At 46.8% G+C, this 21,339-nt stretch overlaps 1 protein-coding gene across 2 annotated transcripts in view; it reads right to left on the bottom strand.

The window, feature by feature from the left end:
• LOC106746483 (protein Wnt-6-like) overlaps positions 1–21,339 on the bottom strand; it is a 120,821-nt gene that overhangs the window by 13,145 nt on the left and 86,337 nt on the right. For both annotated transcript variants that reach the window (XM_014623118.1, XM_014623117.1), the window contains one exon: positions 17,148–17,368. In XM_014623118.1, the coding sequence (XP_014478604.1) occupies positions 17,148–17,346 (199 nt within the window). In that variant the 5' untranslated portion in view covers positions 17,347–17,368. The remainder of the gene's footprint in view (positions 1–17,147; positions 17,369–21,339) is intronic.

Below are 21,339 nucleotides of genomic sequence, written 5' to 3' on the forward strand. Positions count from 1 at the left end.
TGTTAAAGTATCGCCGTCGGTCGTCGAGCGACAGTCCTCGTCCAAGGATTTTGACGATCGTCTTGACGGTCGATCAAGGGGAATGCCGAAGGTGCGGCGGGACGCCGGATAATATAAATCACTACGAATCAATTAGACAGGAGGGATCGCAAGCCGATGATCTCGCGATGCCAGGTGCACCTGTGTGCGTCCCCTTCTTCGTCTCGGGTCGCCCGGACGGTTCAGCCAATTATCAGCATTCCGGGGCATTATCCTCGGAGCGGGACTTACGCCGTGTTTAATTGCGAGTGGTCTTCTTCTTCTTCCTCCTCTTCTTCTCCTTCTTCTTCTTTCTCCACCTCTCGCGTCCTCGACTCTCCCCCTCGGTAACGTTTCCTCCTCTTTCCGCCACGTCCCGGCGCGCACGGAGGATACAACTCAGCCGGCGATGAAACGCAACTGCGGGTCACCTCGCTTCCTAAACCCGGAAAACATTTTTTCCCCGCGAGTTTCGTACCTTTCCAGCGCGCACGCGCGCAAGAGAGAGAGAGACGTTCGCACTCGCTTCTCACGTGATCACTATAAATCCAAATATATAATTTTATACACTTCGTGTGATCACTTTTTATAATTTACACGTGTTACTAGTAGAATTTCACATACATAAGTGTGTAAAAATTGCACACTCGAATTGGCCTGCGTGTAAAATATTACTAGTAACACTAATACCACATTACTAACGTGTAAATTGCAAATGTGTAAAAAGTGACCATGTAAAGTGTGTAAAATTACACACGGTAAATCCAAGTGTAATTTTACACGCTTACGTGTGCGAAATCATAGTATTAACGCGCGTACAAATGTGTAAAAAATGACTATATGTAAAACGATACACTTGAATTTACAGTGAAGGTGCGCGAAGCGACGTCGTCGTCGTAAAACAGGAATGATCGTACATCGGGTGTATGCAGTATCGCGACTTGGAATAGCTCGCGGATACAAATGAACGAGCGGCTGTAACGAACCGAGTCCGGATACTCTCGGCGAGCGTCGGGTCGTTTTTCCGCCAACGACACCGTTGAAAACCCTACATCGACGGCGATCGAGCGTTGTAAAAGTTCTTCGCGATCGCGCCACGGTGCCGGACACACGTCGATTCTCCCACGAACATCTCTCCGTCTTCAATGTATCGAAGAAGGAGCGCGCGAGACGAGGGTCGTTCGCGCAAAGCACGATGGCCGGCATGCACTTTCCAGTTTTATGAACCTCCCGTACGCTGCTAATAACGCCGGGGCATACTCGAACCTCTCCTCCCCTCTCTTTCTCTCTTTCTCTCTAATGGAGAATTGAGTCGACGTATATCGGCGGAGGACAAGGGCAGGGGGAGGAGGGCCGTTTATGGGTAAAAAGAGATTACGCCGCCTGTCTCGCGGCGATTACCCACATTGCATTAACGTCGCCGCCTGACATATGCATAAATATACGCGGTGCGTATCGGCGGCGCTGCGTTCGGCGTTCTTTCAATGTGCGGCCGTTGCTGCTGCACCGCTCGCGGAGGAATGTCGCGGACGTTCGACGTTTCTCCGCGAGCGAGCGGCGGACGTGTACACGTCGCTCTCATGTGTATACCTCGAAACGATCGTAATCCGTTTGCTCGTCAATTATGTAACATCGTGGATCACGCCATGTCGCGCAATGTCCTCGGGCCGTGCACTCGGCGCGTGCGTTTTTTCCACGCTGCTTCTCGTGCACGTGGGATTTCAGTGTGTGGCGCAATAAGAAGACCGGCGCGCCTTAAAAGAGCGATTATGCTAATCGCGCTGATGTTACCGAGTCTGAAATAACATGTTATTGAATTCATCGGGCTCCCTTTGACGCATTTCGATTCAGCTTCGTTCGCGCGTGATCTCCCGCCGTTGCGCGTCGCGATATTACGTGAGTGTCTTGCGAAAAAATTCGACGGTAACTTGAACTCTAAAAGCAACCAAGTCCGTGGAAATTTCGCGGGCTTGGAAATCCCTTGAAAAATTTATAGACTTGGAAATTCGGTGAAAATGTGAAATGTGAATAAGTCCATGGAAATTTAACCCTCTGCCATCAACGCGGGGATTTGAAGGCACCATCGATTTTTTTATTGCGAATTTTAGGATAACTGGCAACGGGAATAACGGGATTTGGTACCTCCTCTTTAAAATACTTAGAGGCAGTGAGATTATGTATGCGTGAAAACATCAATATTCAGTTCGTTTTCTAATAAGGCCAAATTTATAATACGCGTCTGTGTCCTCAGCGAGGTTGTAGACCACATAAGCATTTTTGGAAATCAAGTTTCTTCAATGTTCCCGCTCTCACTTTAATATGTAAAAATTGAGTAAAATACAATCCGGTTTCTACGGATGGTGAGAACACTTTATTAAAACTTTCAGAGAATTTTTTCAGATTTTTATTCAGCCCGGGAATGTAAAAACTTGCACTAACCCTCAAGGCCCCACGTTGCTGATGGGAGGTCTATATTACGTTTAATTCAACTTCATGTAATTCAATTCAATTTCCATTCAGTGCATAAATCAACGATACGTCGTTAGAATAAAAATCGAAGATCATCGTGTTACCCTGTTATAACGGCAGAATCTGAAACATCGAATAGACATATACGGAGTAGTATGCAAGAGCGCGCGAATGCAGTTGCGCATAGCGACTGTGCTCGCGCGCTTTCGCAGAGTAGAGAGGGGAGAGGGTTAACAAATCCCTCGTAAATCTCGCGGTGATTAATCGATCGGCCGGATTATGCAAGCACGCAATTTGCGGCGATGCGTCGGGGCCGCCGTTGCTGGAATTATGTCGCCGTTGTGCTCGATCGACGCACGTAGATGGTATCGATCCTTCTCAACGAGGTGATTTGTTTAGCCACGAAGACGGTCTTCTATCGGGCTGGATGCACCGATTCACGCGCAATAGATTGTAACTACGTATCGATTCACACGCTCTCACTTCCCCGCCGATATTCCCCCATCGGTACTGCAATTTGTTCCCAATGCATTCGGTTGCACTTTTCAGTCTATTAAATTTTTATTTAGTTATTACTTTCGATACTTCATATTTAGTATATTTCTAAATAAAGCCGACTTTTGCTAAATATTAATCCTCTGATGGTAAGTTGGGATCAAATTGACTCCACGGCTTCGTTTACTTTACAGCGCGCTGTTTCTATTTCTAAAGCATGTTTCCTGTTATTACTTACTTCTTTTACCCATTTTCTACACTGATTATATAAAAAGTGAATGAAATAGAGGCACAAGGTCAGATCAGATCCTATCTTCTTGGATACGTTGAAAATCCACCTTAGTCGTTAGAGGATTAAAACGTCAAATGTTAAAAGAGTTTTAGCATAATGGCGGGAAAAATCTCGAAGGCATCGGTCCACTATTGCTCACGACAAAGCTACAGAAGTACTTTACGACTGATAACGTTTCCTTCTTTACAACATCCTTCTGGGGTAGTCTGAGAGCCGTATTCTTTTACATATGTGCATCATTTCCGTGCGTGCCATGTGGTACCGTAAAAATACGATGTTACCGCGGGGCGACGTGGAAGAAGGAGCGGGGGAAGAGGAAGAGGAAGGAGAGGAGTACAGGGAAGAGAAGGAAATAACATTAGACGATGGAGGCGAACACGAGAAAGGAAAGAGCGGACGACGTTGAAGCAGGTTAAAGCGAAAAGGGCAGCGCGAACGACGATAAATCTCGACGGGCATCCGTAAATAAAGCGGAGAATATTCAATGAGAGAGGAAGATAGCGGCGCGCGAGCGCGTGTGTGCGCGCGCGCGCGCGCGCTCGCACTCGCCGCTCGTACGAAGCGAGTGCGTTAGAAGCGGGAGGAACAGAAGAGAAGAGGAGCACACACGAGATCGGCTCGCTCGCGCGAGCACCGGGGCACTTCGCGGGCTCTCCTCTCCTTCTCTCTTTCTCTCCTCTCCCCCGCCTCCTCCTCCTCCCCGAGGGCGTACCGAGGGGGAAATCTTTCCAATAAATACCGCGTGGAACGGACGCATGAATGCCGGCAAAAATCGCCGAATGACCAATTGCGGCGGGCGCTCGCCTTTTCCCCGAGATTCCTGCGGATTTTTGAACGCCATCGCGCCGTATCACCGCTGGATTCTCCGCTCTTGCAGGAATTTCTCTCTATCCGTCTCTCTCTCTCTCTCTCGCTCTCCCTCTCTTACTCGTACTCGCTCGCTCGTTCTCTCTCTCTCTCTCTCTTTCTCTCTCTTTCATCTTCTTCCTTTTCTCCTCTCTCATTCTGTGTGTGTCTCTTTCTCTCTGCCATTCTCGCCAAGCACCCGAGTTCTTCTCGCAAGCTGCGTCCGCCGCACCGAGTGCGGCTGGTCGTCGCACGACGAGATACCGCGCCATAATTACAAGAGACCGGGGGTAGACCGAGGGATACGACGTGCCCGATCGTCGTTTTGCCCGCTGTCCCCGTTTCGCCCAGCCGCGAAACGGGAACGGAACTTCCCGAACCGCACGCTCGCCGTATCTTCGTGCGTTGAAATCTCCGACGTGCGTACGCGGCGAAGTATATAAAGAGAGGAAGAATAGGAAGAAAGCGTCCGATCTCCCGATAAATTGGGAATGAATACAATTTGAGATCTTTCGCGGAATTGAGAGATAAACATTCTACAAAACATCTCAATTGAATTATGATCTACATGAGATCATGAATTTCATTTCGTCAATTAGTCCGGAAGTTAAATGAGATTCTCTCAATTCGATTAAGACTTGTCTTGAGAGATACACAGGGTGTCGTGAAAATTTCGACTCTTCAATGAGAGTTAACCCAACATTTTAATCCTACATTAAGTCCAGTTTAGTTCTACATTAAGTCTTCAATGATCTTTTATTGTGCTTCTTTGATGTTACAAATGGACACTTATTGTCGTTTTCTCCACTTGGAGGCTTAATGTAAAACTTAAAATTTCTATTAGAAAAATTAATCAATAATTTCAATAGTTGTATTAAAAAAGAAACCAAGGATCATGCAATAATTAAGACTTACGAGAATATATATTAGAAAACGATTAATTTCTCCAGAAGACAGTCGGACACCGGTTTTACGCGTCACGGAAGTCTCGTGATGCACGAAGAATTTCATACATCGGGACTGTCACAGACGTGATTTGAATATAATGCGCTCGGGGGAACGTGCGCGAGAAAAAAGGCATCGGTCGTCGTTTCGCCGGTAAAGCGCGCGGGCGAACGTACGAAAGTTTGACAAAAATCCATAAGATACGGCGGAGAGAAAGACAAAATAAAGACGACAATCTCCCCGGGTGAGTCCTGCCCCCACGGTTTACTCGTTCTTCTCTCGACGCGGTGGAATCGACGAAGCATTCAAATGTCAGGCCGACGAGGTCTAACGGAGTAACAGATCTGTCCTGGTCCCGGGACGTTCTTCTCTTTTTCTCGTCGGTTTCCTCCGGTCCCTTTCGCTCCCTCCCGCGCCACCAGGCGATGGAAGTTAAACGTACGGTAGTCAAGATACAATAAACGTACGGGACACTAAACTGTTTGCTGTTGTCAATCCTTTGTGGGGAGGATACTGGCCCTGGCCACGCAGTGGGCCCATTGCTCTCTCAGGTACAGTTCTCACAAAGAGTGACCGCATGGAGAATCGCTTAAACTCGCCCCTTCGTCCAGCGGCAATGGCTAACGAGGTCGCGGAATCGCGACAGCGATATCGCAGTTGAGGGATCCACAATTCGGCATTACGTACGCTTCTATAATTCAACTCGAAATCCCATATAAAAGCCCATTTTGTTCGGACGATTACCTCACGATAATTATAATTAACGCGCAATTTATATATCTGCACGTATTCGTGCTAACGGAGCGCTCCGACGTCGTTAAAGCAAGTCAAACGAATAACCTAGTCGCGAAGCTTCGCAGCGAGAATTAATTCCGCCGTCGACGCTCTCTCTCGCGTGCACGTTTCTTAATTGTACCGAGAGATATGTTAATGGACGCACGGGGCATTATGTACTTGCACGTGGTCGCACCTCGCGCATTACGTTCCATTTATAGTTCCGTTCGCCGAGAGTGCGCACGGTTCGCGTACGCGGTCAGCATCGGAGCTAATAGTGTTAATAAAATGACGCAGGTTCTCGCGTTTTCTCTTTCTTCCTTTCTGGACGAGGAACGGAGAGAGAGAGAGAGAAAAACGCAGAAGACAAGAAGAAGAAGAGATAAGCGCGTTTCCCTCCTCTCTCTCTCTCTCTCTCTCTTTCATTCTGTGTATTTATCTCTCTTGGGACACTGTGATGATGCCTCTCTCGGGACCGGTCGCAGGAGGCGTCCTTAGTCACGGATAATTTCCTTCCTACCGGTTTTTACGACGGCTGGAAGCGAGAAAAATCGGGCTTTTCCTTCGCCTTCATACGACACACCGCCGTGATCGACGCACATGGCCGCGCGCCATTGTTGCTCCGGCTGTCGCCACCGCGTCTCTCTTCCCGTACCTCCGGACTCGTCATAAATAATTCATGAATACTCGCTCCTCCGGGCCACCGTCCGGGGTGTCAATGTTTTGCGCACGTCTCTTGCGATATCGTGTCTGCGACGAGATGTCACGTGATGGGTGTATGAGGAAACCCCCTGCGGAGTGACGCGGGCCTGGGAAGTCACGGTAAGCATTAGCGATTCTTGCTGAAGACAAAAGTCCAACTTCAAACCGAGGAGGTCGAACGTCGATCTCCTACAGAAAAATTTCCAAGGAGGTCCATTCTTTGAGCGTGGGAACCGTGCTTTTAAATACGTGATGATCGCGAGATTTTTCGAGTCGAAAATATTGAGATGACACGAAAGTTCCTTCCGTTCTTTTCATCAGTTTTTTTTGTTGAGAAACCTTAGAACTTCTACGACCGCGGGATCACCCGAGTCGAAATTTTAAATTCTCTATTAACTCTTCAAATTGATCGACTCTTTTTAAAAATAGATAAATATTATACGTACATTTTGATTAAAAATGGAACGAACCTTTGTATCAACCCAATACAATAACGATATAATATATGCAAGAAGATGTTTCGATAATTAATGCTCATAAGCACTTGTATTTTATGTACGGACGACGTGTCGCGTTTCTCTCGTGTATTATTTTTCGCTTTCTAACGTGTGAATTATTTTGTTGATTTTCTTCCTACGAACGATAATTATGAGCTTACCGCGGAGTTTCTTCAGCGCTATATTAAGCCCCGTCTACATAGTTCGCAGAACGCAAGACGCAAGTCGCAAATGTAGACGCAACATGACGATCATCAGCTCCTTGAACGTGAGCTGATACGTCATCTTGCACTTGCGTTTGCGTCCTGCCTCTTGCGTTCTGCAAGCTATGTAGACGGAACTTTAAACGTTCTCCCCGACACGGTGGCGATTAAATTTCCTCATCCGCGCCGTTGAACTTCGACCTTTCGCTGACAATGACCGACAAAAACGGACGTCATCATCATGGACGAGCGAAAGTCCACGCGAATTGACACGAAACAGACTGACGAAGCTCGAACGACGCGGAGGATAAACATGTTTTAAAGGCCTTTTAGTAGGTGTTTGACACGTACACGTGACGTTATTTAATTTCCGTACGTGCGAGATGGGAGACAGGAGACGCGAAGCGCGCGGACAAGCCAGGAGTCCTACACCGACCGCATTAGTTAGCATTCGCATTCGCAAGGCGACGAAACACTTAGCGCCATGCCGCTAAGTCCGTGTCAGTCCCTCGGAACATCGCTGTCCCGCATGTTCGCGCGAATTTCAGCGCGCGGTCTTAATCCGTTTAAGGGACGAGTCAAGGCCACGCGGACTCGTAAAAGCGCGAGCGCACACAGTGATATCCACGCGAGCGTGATTTCGCTTGATCGGTAAGTGTAATTAAGAGCGCTAGATATCACTCGTAAAGAAGAAAACAGTCCCGTTAGTGTATTCGGAATTTCCTGTTGTAGATGGAAACTTCTCGAGAAGTCTTCGAAGGGACATTATTGTATTTCATTGATGCTACAAATATTGCCGTGTTCTCCTCTCGAAGACTTGATGCAGAACTGAGTAAACTTAATATAGAACTAAAATTTCGACTCTTTTCTTATCACCGAGCTTTCTTTCATCTGGTCCCTATTCAGTCGCAAGAGCTGAGATTCGTTTTCTATGTAGAAGTGGCTGAGTCGAAATTTTGGTCCTTCATTAACTTCTCTATTGTGCTCCCTTGATGCTACAAATGGAATTATTTCCGTTTTCTCCACTTGAAGATTTGATATAGAATTAAGTGAACTTAATGAAGGGACCAAAATTTCGACTCAGTGGGTGTTATTCTACTTCGACCAAGCCGGAAATAATCGCTCGGCAAAGAGTAATACTCGCAGCCTTCAAATAGACAAGACGGTGATATTTTTGTAGGAAGTACCTCTCCTCCGATTTGATTTCTACAAATTTAATCGTACCGTCACGGCCGCATCCTTCGCATTTCCTACGTCCCCGTAAAGAGAGTCCGTAAGCGGGGACCGTAAAAATAGGATGAGCCGGAGATTTTACGAGCGATATTAGAGCGGGGACGTCGGCGCCCTTACTGCCGAATAATTAGTCCCCGATTTAGCGGCGATTCCATTTAGCTCACCGCCCCTGCCCTATTAGCGATAAAGTCGAGTAACCCCAGCAAGGACGATATCCTCGGGAAATGCTACAGGCGTAGCTGTCGGACCACCTTCGTGGAGTAGCGGCGGAACACTTTTTATTACACGTAAATCGTCCTTTTTATTTTCATCAGGTGCACCAACGCATCGAAGGGATCCTCCCATCTCGCCGCTCTACCCTTCTTTTCTTCCGTTCTCTCGGTGATCTCGTGTATGTTCTTCAATTTACAGCGCCATTCTTTCGTCGACGCGAAAGAGAGAGAGAGAGAGAGAGAGAGAGCCAAGTGTTACATAATAAAGTTTACAATAATGAAGGTAAAGCGTGTTTCATCCGGATGAAGGGAACGGATTATTGGTACGCATGAATAAACATGGAGGAATAAAGAGAAGACTCGCGCACGATAAAACGATTTCTTTCATCGCGCGAGTTTCATCGTGTTGAATCGAGCGAATCGAGCGTGCTCCACGAGGGTCCTTCGATCGGCAGGAGGACGCGTAATTTCGCGAATACGTTCTCACGGAAGAAAATAATCGCGAGAGTGAACGGACGCAGACGCGGACTCGGGTTTATTAATGCCCCCAAGGTGAGCATCCTCGTTAGGGAGTTGGGAAACGGCGCAGAAAAAGAGACGTCTCTCTCTGAGGTAATTCCTCCAAGGTAGCGAGAGACGCGATCACGGTGAAACAAAGTGACGGTGATCGGGCGCGCGAGGCGCGATCAATCCGATCGGTCGTCAGTCCGCGACCTGTGCATCCTGCCGTTCAGCTCGTTGCGACATTTCGACGTCGGGGACTCCGCGGGACTTTCGTCGGCCGCGAGAAAGTTCCACGGACTCGAGAAAGCAGCAGGTGCAGGCCGTTAACCTCCGGCTTCTCCTCAATGAAGGAATAAAATCATTACGTTGGCTGCGGCCACCTCCGTACCACCTTCGTGTCCATCCCGCCGTCCGAAGGCAAGAAGAAGAAGAAGAAGAGGAGGAGAAGGAGGAGGAGAAAGAGAGGGCAATTTGTTGACCCGAGAAGGCGACCACTTAGGCGACCGTTTTCTTCATCACTCCGTGGATTCCGTGGAATCCCGGAATGAATGAAGAAAACCACTCTCTTAATTTAGTCGAAGCCCATCGGGAGGATTCGACGATATGTCCGCGTAGGGGGAGGGAAGGCGGCGAGCCGGGCCTTCCGCGGGGCAGCACAATAAATTCCTGCCTCCTCCGCTTCCCTTTTACCCGGAGGTAGCTCTTTCCACGGGTTTTTGACGCCCGTGTTCGTCTTATCGCGACACGCGGCACCCCTCAATTAAGAGGTGCTGCTCGTCCACGAATGTTATACCAGGCTCCGTGGGCCCCCGGGGTCCCCGGGACCACACAGCGGGAGCTACCTGCCGGGCCTAACCTATCGCCCGGATCGCGCCCATAAAAATTAAACGTCGCCAGATAAATAAACGTCAATCGGGAATTAAGATAGGCGCCGCCGGTAGCGTGGATATCCTTGCGCTTTTTCCCGCCCCTACCCCCGCCCTGCCCCTCTGCTCGCTTGCACCCGTCCGGCACCCGTTAAGAAATTTTTCCCCAGGACCGCGTCCACCAGCAGTGGACGACAGATAAGCGACATCGACCTCTGATGTATCGTCCGTCGAGTTCTCGGTTCGACGGGAAAAAGGGGGACCGGGCAGGTACCCGGGGCCCCATCAGTCGACCCTTCACCGTAAATATACTAGGAACATCATTACTAGTTATTACCTAGTTAAAAATTCGGACTCGAGTATTACTCGACGTTCTCCACTGTAAAAAGAAATTGTAGAAAATGTCTCGAATAATACTCTAACTATACACAGTAAACAATTTTGTATTATAATTAACCCATCTAAATTTTGGTGTTACTTTAACAAGGTGAATACGTTAAAAAGTAATGTGTTAACAGGGTGAATATGTAAATTTAACATATATTCGTATGCTTCTTAATATATTCCCCATATTAGAGTGAAATTTCGATGGATAGTCTTTAACACGAATTTTTTTTACTAAAGTTGCACTTTATATGCACATCGTGAAGAGCACCAAATAAAGCAGAAATTTGATTCCACTTTTTCATAGATCTCACACATATTTGAAGATGTGTTGCTTACAAATAATTTGTTCGATTTTATCTCGATCTTATTCGATTGTTTAAAACGTACGAGAAAACACGTGCAAGGAACACGTGTTTCTTATTTTTAACTGCTCTATCTTACAGACAAAGTGATTTCGAAATCGGTAGGAGACCACTTTATTGTGTTTTCTTGGTGGTTGTCGAAGTGAAACTACGTCGATGACAAGACGAACAGCGGGATTCAGTGGTTAGGCTCTATATGTTCTTTGAAATCTTTCTGGTCAAGGCAACAAGCGGCTCAGAAAGTCGTATATTTCCGTTGCGTGGGTTCCCGATCTGTCCTCGCCTCGGCCTGCCTTTCCCAACAGATAATGACCTCCTCGACATTTGTCAATGGCGATACTATTTACGACGTCTCGCAGAATGCGCGCTCGTAATAAATGAGCTATCGCGCGCAAGATCAGTAGCGACACATTGACAATGATACAAAGGCCGGAGTAATAGCTTTCGCACATGGTGAGTGCGATTTTCAACTGTGTCCATGCGTATATACGTGCGGTTGAGAATCGTAATAGCACTAGTAATATAAGTATCAAGGCTATTATGTCGCTCTCTGTACACTCTTTTTCTCGCGACGGTACAACCCCTAAAGCGAATTACGAATTCAATTAAATTATTCGAACTAATGTCGTTTAAATATTTACGCCCGTTTAACAGTATTAACCATTTCTGGAGCTTAGAAACGTTCATCGAGACCATCTGGACAACAAATAGTCCTCTCGATTAAAGGGAATCCAGTTGATAAGTTAAAGAATATAACAGTACTTTTGTAACGATAGTTCGACAAAATTTTTCAACAATCAAATTACAGAGATAACACACGCGAAAACGCTGCAGAGCGGGTCGACGTAAGTGATGTGGGGGATTAAATGGATTGGGACTTCCCAAGGAAAGCTGTCGGCGAGCGGAGTCATAGATAAATAACGATGTCAAGAATTGTCACCCGGAACGACCGGTTAACACATTGGCACCCCTGTCATCGATCCGCACCAATAATGCACTCGGTAGACGAGATTTATGTACCTGCTGTCCAACCTTCTCCCAACAACAGACCCAGCGCTTAAGCCGTAATTTCTGCCTTCGTCGAATGTTCTGCGACACAGAGCGGTTTCCGTTCGACCTCAGGCTAAGTTAACGCCGACCACCGTGTTAGTCGATAAGTTCGACAAAACGGTTGAAATGCCTTTCAGAACGTGTGAACTGTGTCGCAAGACCGTGAGAATAGATAAGCGAGTTTTCAATTATTTACAGTTGACAAATTTAAGACTTTATTTCCGTAGGATTTAAGCTTACAGCTTGGTTTGTCAAGACGTTCAATGTCGGAAACGAAAAAAATTGTAAACAGTCACGGTGGTAATTTAATTGTTAACCGAGAAATATTTTAGAGATGTTATACAATTTCTAATAAGACATTATCTTATTTATCAAAGAAGATCAATATATCACGAAAATATCACATTAATTCAATTACCATTTTCAATTTTACTATCTCTATTTTATATACAGATATATATTGTAAATATGTGTATGCGTATTGTGCATTCGTACACCTACACGAACACATTGTTGACATTCCCCAACTTTTTACCACCGTGTTTATCCAGCGTGTAATTCTAATCGTTGCATGTTGCAATTAATCGTATGCAATCGTTCGTACGTGGCCGATGGGTGACGGGCGACGCGAAAGGATAATTGCAGCGCTACCTGACAAGCGCTGTGAAACAATAATTTAGCGGATAAGAGCCGAAGGTGCGCGTCGCTACGCGCGCACCCGATAGAAACCCGCCGTGGAAGCGGGGGCTACAAATTATTTACAGCACGGCGCGGATGCCGCCACGAACTTTACGATTACCCGATGAAGCGTATAATCTGACTTTGTCGTCTTTATGGCGCGGTACCGTTTTTATGGGGTGAGGCGAAGTCGTAAGTGCCAGGTGGAACGCATATTAGGTCCTCGTCGGCTCGCTGCAGCAATGCCGCGTGAGTTTCGACGCCGCTAAACAACCTGACGGTGTATACTCTTGTACTCGTATCGTGCAAGTTCAAGCTGAATTTTTTATGTTAAACACAAATTGTAATCCATCACTGCATTCTGAATTTAATTCGGAGAAATTCACCTGAGAATTAAGATGCGCCGGAGCGTTGGTAATTTTTTATAGATTTTTACAGATCTCTGACGCGAAATCCCAGAAGTGAGAATTTCGCTCGCAATCACGAACATTCAATCAAGCGATGCGCCATGCTGTCTGTGTTTATCTCTCATAGGTCGCTCCTCGCGTTCCAGTTGAGTCGCGGTAGTTTAATCAACGTCCGGCCGTGTGTAATGTGCGCCATGTTAATTGGAATTCAATCAAGGCGCTCGAATGTACTCGGAATTGGACATTACGCATCGTTAATCTTAGGCATTACGGTGCGTTCGAAGGACAGGTCGATTTTATTCCGGGCGAGGACACGCGGAGCGTGTCAACGCCGTCGAGATGTACGTTTAAACGCAATTTGTATTCGATTATTCCGTCAAAGAGCGCGATATCCTCGCTCGGCCGAGGCCGATCGTAAAACACAATATTGCGACATTTGTACCGCCAACAAATGTCGTAATTAAAAATCAAATGGTGGTGTTTCGCTTTGTACGATAACCAAGTCAAATATCCGCTATAATACGAATATCCCGTGAATATCCATTGGACACTCCAGCACGTATGAACATCCAGGAGTATCCAGGAGTATCCAAGAATATCCGGCTGCATGTCTGAATAGTCTTCGATATTGACGTTTTTTTTTTTATTGTTATTATATGGAGGAAAAACATCTCTTATGATAAATATAAAAACCACATATATAAATATAAAAACCACATATATATGGATATTAAATTATTAATTTATGGTTTAAATGTTTTTTTTTTAATGGTAGTATTGAGAATATAGAATATTGCAGGATTTAAGACTCAGTTTTCAGTTTTCGCATTAAGTTCTTTTGCAGTTTTAAGTCATAATTTAAATCAGAGTTTTCAGTTTTTAGACAAGAATTTTATTTAGTTTTACAAAGCTAGGAAAAAAATAAAAAGAAGTATAAGGAACTACGTTACGTTATATATGTTTTTTGTTGTTATTGTAAATGTAATTATAATTATAATATTTACTAAATTACTAACTAATTAACCAATTAATCTGTTAATTATGTTTAATGTGTGTTAGCTATATTTTAATTGTGACATAAAATGATGGAAAATGATGAACAAATATATGTACAAACCGGAAGCCATCCAAAACCGCAAGGGAGGAGGGGATGTTGCGGATTAAAAAAAAAATATATATATATATATGGATATATATAACGGATTTTTTATATTTATATGGATATATATTCTGTTGGTTTTTATATATATCTATATATGAAGAGAAAGTCCGACAAAAAAAAAGAAAACAGGGCACGAAACACACAAAATCCATCATACCGCGTTTTTCATCATTCTCCCGAGTTAGTTCTCCCTGAACAAAGAGTAAGAAAGTCACGTGTGTCTATTCCTGGCAACTTTTCCCACGGAACGGTGATCTCATATGACAGGAAGTGACAGCGATATCGATAACATCCAAAAATCTGAATATTACGGGACATTTTTGGACGTACTCTCGGAGAGACATTCGAAAGTAGAAGAAGCATCGAGTGCGTGTGACGCTAATTTGCTTAATTAAACTGTTACTTTATCCGAGCCGACAGGCCGTCTCGTTAATAATATACAATCTCTCGAATCTCAGGAGGCGAATGCCGATCGTCAGGCATCCCCGGCGGTGTCGTGCTTAATTCGATCATCGATCGTCCAGCGTGGATTCCATGCGCGTTCGCGTTTTAACGTCTTACCTGTAGAAAAAAGGGAGGGCAGAGAAAGAGAGAGAGAAAGAGAGAGAGAGAGAGAGAGAGAGAGAGAGAAGAGCTCCCGACGATCCCGCGTCGAATCACGATCGATAGGATTGACGGCGATCTCTAGATCGCGGACGACGTCAAGAGGAGGAGAGGGGAGCGAATAAAGAAGAGGAAAGGACGAAATCCCGAGAGAGAAAGAGAGAGACGACGGGCCGCGGCCGGTCATCGAGGCAATGTGTGTGAGGCTTTAATTAAGGGAACATATTACCACTAATATATGACGGACAGTGTCAATCTGTCAGGCTACCAAAAGACACCGCTCTGATAGCGGATCCTAGAGACCGGTGCAGCCTATTGGACACGCTGTCTTCGATTTGGTTGTCGCGGCCAATCACCCGGAATTAATACATCGGACGGCTAACCGAGCGAGTCACGCGGACCAGCCTCGCCTCTTTTCGGGTTCGGGTTCAGTGCGCGCTACCCGTGAGGGTGGCCGTACCTGATCGTGATGTGATGAGAGCCGATCGATCGATCGGCGACGCTGCGGTCGTGAGATAAAATTCGTTTATCCGTCGATTCCCACAGTGTCCGCGTGCGCAGGCCTGTGTTTACGTAATATTTAGTTATTTATTTATATCCAACGGAAGAGGATGCGTTTCTCGATCGAAGAGAGTATCAGCCTCGAGGCGAGGCGTACGAAAGTACGAAAGTCGCTGGAGTTGAGTTAAGCCGACGTTAGGGGACTGATAAAAGACACACACACCTGTAAGTTTACCTGTCGCGCGCGTGAATGATACGATAATGACACAGCGTGTGTCTTCGTGTTTTCAGCGGAAATCGCTGACGGACAAGCGAGGAAATCGAAGCAACGAATCGAATGTGCGTGGCGCGCGATGACGCAGTTCGTTGAACTTCAATTTCCCAGCGTTTCGACCAATAGAATATTCTCGTTCGCAATGAGAGAGGCGCGGCCGCATTATCATTATTATCATATTACTACACGCTGTTATTTGTGGCACCTTGTAGTTTGATTTCATAGCCGTATACGTGTCGAAACAGTCCCAACATTAGAGACAGTAGTCATTATGTCCCTCTCCCCCCCCTCTCCCCCACACCCTCTTTCTCACTCCCTCTCTCTTTCCTAGCCACATCGAAGTTGTACATCTAGGATCTACCATTAAGGTTAATTTAAAAATAATTACCGTTCATTCGTCCGTATCCTGGCTGTCGAAAAAGAGGCACAAAAAGCTTAAAAGACGATACACACGAAAGAAAACCGACGAGAATCCGAATTCTACAGCGGCGTAGACCCGCGTCGTAAAACGTTACAATGAGAATCGCGCGTGTTGCGCGAAGACGTGTTTTCAGCGTGAAGTACGCTTTGAAGTCCGGTCCGAGTAAGTTTTCGTGCAATTGAATCGGATTTAAGCGTAATTCAGTATAAATCCCGTATAAAAGCGCGTACCCCATTAACGACGGAAATAACTGAGCTGCGGACGCGACGTCACTTTTTCCCGAGATAACGATCGATGGTGACGCGAGGGAAAAACACGAAGATACCGAGGCCATTGTCGCGCGTCGCGTTTTTACGATCGTTAATACACTCGCGTTCCGCTATAGAGTGGTCAAACGTCAGGCTCCACACGCGGCGAGGCCCCCTTAAAGGCCCCGCACGTAGAAAGGTCCTTAAAGGTCCTAAAGGGGTAGCCCCATTCCGGAGGTGTGTGCCGATCGGGCACCGGCATTTAATCGTAACGAATCGCCCTCAGGGCCCGTAGGGGAGTGTGTAATCGACATCCGGTTCGCCTAATGTCGAACGAGTAGCGCCCTGTAATCTGCCGCTAGTGTGTGCATTGTCGTGCGCGGGGCCCCTTTCAGGAGCGAGAAAGGGGCCCCATGGGACCCGAGATCCCTTTCTCGGCGAGAGAGGGCGAGGCCGGTGCCCGGAATAGCGTCTGCTCGACCTTGCGCCCGTGACTCGCGAATAATGCGACCGGCCGGATTCACGAATTTACGGGATCGAGCGTCTAACGCGTGGAAGGCCGCACGAACGAACGAGCGTCGAGACGCTGAAACGTTAGAAATTCATTCGCTCCGCTTGAGAGAACTGCGGACGATTCGTTGCCTCCGATAATTCCGTCCGATAAAAATACGACGGGCGTCGTAGCTGTCGCTTGAACATTCGCGCGATCTAACGCGTTGCATGCCGCGTGGATTTCCGTTGATCAGCTCGCGAAAGCGACTTAACTGGTGATTAAATTACCGAGGAAACGGCAGATAAATGCAATTCGGGACACATGTATGTTTTCACTTCGTCTTATCGATTCTCTGTTGACTGATTTTTCGGGCTTAATTAATGAAACGTTACACGTAATTTAATGAAACCGCGGTGGTACCGCACAATCCTGCTCACCGGTGACCGTCACGGCATACAACGTGCCAATTATCGTCGAAGTTCATTGTTAAATCTGTGTGTCTTACCGCGCAGCAAGATCTTCTTGAGGGATCTCCTGACGGTCGTGCAGTTCCACCTTCGATTTCGGAATTGATGCTGACATTCCTTCGTACCGACTTGAACACCTCTCGCGATTTCCTTCAGCAAGGACGGCTCCTTGCGACAGATATCGGCGAGCTTCCCCTTCAACCTTCTCGTCTTCTTACAGACGAGCATCGGATCCATCACCACCTGGCTTCCTACCGTCCTGAAAAAACGATTTGTTGCGATCGTAAGGACATTGTTTCCAGTAATCGAGGTTTCTAATGTAATAGCTCCGTCGCGCATGATCCTCGAATGATAATGAGAACGAGACGATTTCGCAATACGAGAGAAAGAGAGAGAGAAAGATTGAGGCGCATCAGACGCGAGAACGTCTAATTGATTTATTTGCGCTTGATACTCGAAGCGTTACGGTCGCGCAAATCGCCAGAGGCTCCGCGAGCTACGTCGTTCCCTTCGAGCCACACGCGCTGGATAGTAGAACGTTCGTAATAATTTACGGAAGCTACAAATCCCGCGGCGTGACGTCGGTTAAGTTGCCGGTTATTTAGCCGCGCAATATCTCTACGCGCGCGTGCAATGTGGGAAAAGAGAGACGATCTCGCGCAGACCCGCGCGAGATTAAGCGGAAGCTCCTTTTCCCCGATGGCTCCTCCGCTAGCTAGAGCTCACTCATACCTTGCTAAAGAACTCCCCCTTCTCTCTTTCTCTCCGTTTCTGTCTCTCGGTGGCTCTCCACTACCGGGAGTGTCGCGCGTCTCAGCGCAGTCCTGATCCTCGCGATTAATCGTCCGCGTTTGAATCCGAATTTATTTCTCCTCGCGCGCGCCTCGTAAATCAGTCGTAGCTCTGCTATTTACAGAGAATTCGGATTTACCACATCAACGCCGCCTGAATATGAGAGATTCGTCGTCCCTAACGAATTCCCACGAATGCCACGAGCTTCTCGCGTACGTCGCACGTGAATAATTAGATCACGCTCGTGTAACGAGCTGAGAGGATGACTGGACCTCGGGAGACAACGTGATAAAATCGGTCGGAGAATTTCTACGACAGCTTCCATTCGTGGAATGTATTCTCGTCTAGTTGTTTGAGTTTAAAGAAGCCGAGTTCGACCAGCTGGCGAAATTCGCTGCACATAGAGAAAATATCGCAGCAAAAATTATCACGAAGTTTTGTAACACTGGACCATACCGGGATTATGACTGAAATTATGATGTGTATTGTAATTTTTAGTGATGTATATCATATGCATACGTCACTAAAGATTACAACACATATCATAATTTCAGTTATAATTCCAGTATGATCCGATATCACAAATTTTATGGTCATTTTTACTACAATCTTTCCTTCGTACAACTTTTGATTTCTTCTTCTCTCTCTCTCTCTCTCTCTCTGCCTTTTTTTAATTCTGAATATAGACCAGATGTCGTCGACACGATCCAACGTCGACACGCGGAACTTTATCGTGGCGATTAATGAACGGTCGCGCGGAACGGGCAGAAGAAGGTGACGAAGAGTGATAGGCCGAAGTCGTGATTGTATGAAGCCGAGGGAGTTCGTGAGGCAGGAGAGGGGAAGGTTTCGCGATGCGCTGCGACGTGGCCTCCAGCGAGAAGGACGACGGGGAAGAACTCGACGAAGTATGCGAGGAAGGAAGAAGGATGATTACAGTCGCGAACAGTATACAGGTATGAATCCGAACACGCTAACGCCATTACGATAATTAAAGCTCCGGCGCGCGTTACACTTGTGGCGACGTAACCAATCCTACGGAGGAAAAATGAAGACATAGGAGGAAGAAGCGACGAATGCTACCGAGAGGAGAAGAGAGGACGCTCCAGAAACGGGAAGAACGGACGTGCCGGGGGAAGCGGGAGGCGAGGATCGAGAGGGTGGTAGGTGGAAAGAGAGAGGACAAGCGGATGATTACGCCGAGCTTGCCAAAAAAGAAAAACAAAAAGGAGGAATAAAGCGGAATGGAGTCCGGGTGAACTACAAGCGGTGGGAACTACGAAGTCGGGGGAGAACGACTCGGAGAGAGGAGAGCACCGGAGGAAGGACGAAGAGAAGGAGGAAGAGGAGAAAGAGGACAGGAGAGAGAAGCGCGGATGAGCGCAGGACGAAGCACGGAGGCGGAAAGGTAAAAAGAGGAACGGATGGGGCGCTGGAAGGGTTGAGGGGGTGATGGAAGGAAAGGGGGNCGGAGAGAAGAAGAGAAGAAGAAAGAGGACAGTCCGGGCGACCTTCGTTACGAAACGTTAATTAAGATCATTAGTTCTGCGTCGGTAGAATGCCGGGGCGCGTACACGACGGCCTCTCGGGAATGCAACGACCTTAATGGCAATAATTCCGTTAAGGACGGTTGCTTGCGCGTCCGTGTACGCCGCCGCCGTTGCCTGTTCCCGATGTGCCCTCGTCCCCCCTCTCCCTCCCTGCCCGCCGTCTTCCCTTCTCGCAAACTTTTCGTTCTGCACGAACGGGAATAAGAAACCGGGGGTAATGCGACGCGGAGAGTCGTGCACGAGAGTGACATCGTCATTTGGGCGAAGGAGGATTCCTTAGCTGGAGTGACGACCGCAGGACGAGGACAGGACGAGGAGGAAGATGGTAAGAAGGGTGGACGATACGCGGACGGGAATTTAAGGGAAATCTTCTCGATCGAGAGAGAGAGAGAAAGAGGGAAAGATCGAGGACTAGTGCGGAATTGTGCCGGAGATATTATAGAAGCGGACGGAGAAGGAAAGAGGGGGAAGAGGGAAGAGAAAAAAAGAAAAAGAGCGGCGGCGTTCTCCCGTCGGAGCAAAATATGGCGCATGTAACGTCTCGCGGGACGATCAGGACCGTTGACAGAGTACAAGCCGCGGGGACTTCGACTCGTCGATATTCCTGTTAAGGCCCCCGATCCCAATAGAGTCTGACGGACGACAAGCGCCGAAGCTTCTTCAATCTGCTGCGTGGGTCCGCCGAAGGGAACGGCGACGCCATATCGTAAAGAGGGAACGTTCGCGTAAAATGTGTCGCTTCGCAATGATCGTCGCAGAGTGTTCGATTCTCGAAGATATATTTGGGCTGTTCGATGAGCTCATGCGGATTTCTACACCCCGTAGAAAACCCGGAGACGATATTCTTGTACATTAAGAAATTTTGTGTTAAATCTAACACATTTTACATTTCCCAGTTGGCCCGCTCAAATTTTCGTGTTAATTTAACGCAAAGTGAATAATGTTGAAAAGTAACGCAAATATTATGTCAAAAATTAACACAAAATTAATATGTTGATCGACGAGTTTATGTTAATTGAGAAGTTTAAAATGGGTTATTTTAATATTTTCGCATATTAAATATTGACGCAATACAAAATGTTTTTTACCGTGTACGAAGTAAAAATATGTGTAACAACGATCCACCCAAATTTTTGTATTACTTTAACGAAATGAATATGCTAAAAAGTAATATGCTAACAAGGTCAATATATTAATTTAACGTATATGTTAAATTTTTTAATATATTTTGTAATATATTCCTCATGTTAAGGTAACATAAAAGTTTAGGTGGACCGTTTGTAACGCAACATTTCTCACTGCGTACAGTAAATGTCAGTACGTACGTCGCCATTGACCTAATCTAATTTTCCTGTAAAATTCACAAAACAATTTTGGAGTTAGTAACAGCGACGTTAAGCGTTTCTTGACATTTTTGACGGCGCTGCAAAGGCACCTTGCAGCGCAAAAGGTCAATGCACGCGATCCTGGTATCCCTTCTTCTCCTGATATATTCTCGACGCGTCATCGTGCGATTTCGAGTAACGCTCTTGGCCTCTCATTGGCCTAAATTTCATTGGGAAAAGAAGTCGAGTTGCACGACGAACGTCACGCGTGCTTCCCAGTTTTGCTGGATCGCGGAGGAGGATGGCTGGCTATTCGCGGTCGCGAGATCTTCCCAGAATTCGCGCATCACGCACTATTTCCCGACATCAATCTGCGCGAGAGAATGCAACGAAACTTCTGGAGATAATGGATGAGCGACATAGATGTAGCTTTTCCGAGAAGTCATGCTTGCACGCGCAGCCGCGCGCGCGCGCGCTGCTCGCACGCAAGCAGGAGTTAAACATTGTGTTAAGCGCGGATTATTGCGGTGTGGGAGTGTTACGGCAAGCCTTACGTGGGGGGG

Source organism: Dinoponera quadriceps, unplaced genomic scaffold, assembly GCF_001313825.1.
Source record: "Dinoponera quadriceps isolate SergipeBrazil2010 unplaced genomic scaffold, ASM131382v1 scaffold1850, whole genome shotgun sequence".
NCBI lineage: Eukaryota > Metazoa > Arthropoda > Insecta > Hymenoptera > Formicidae > Dinoponera > Dinoponera quadriceps.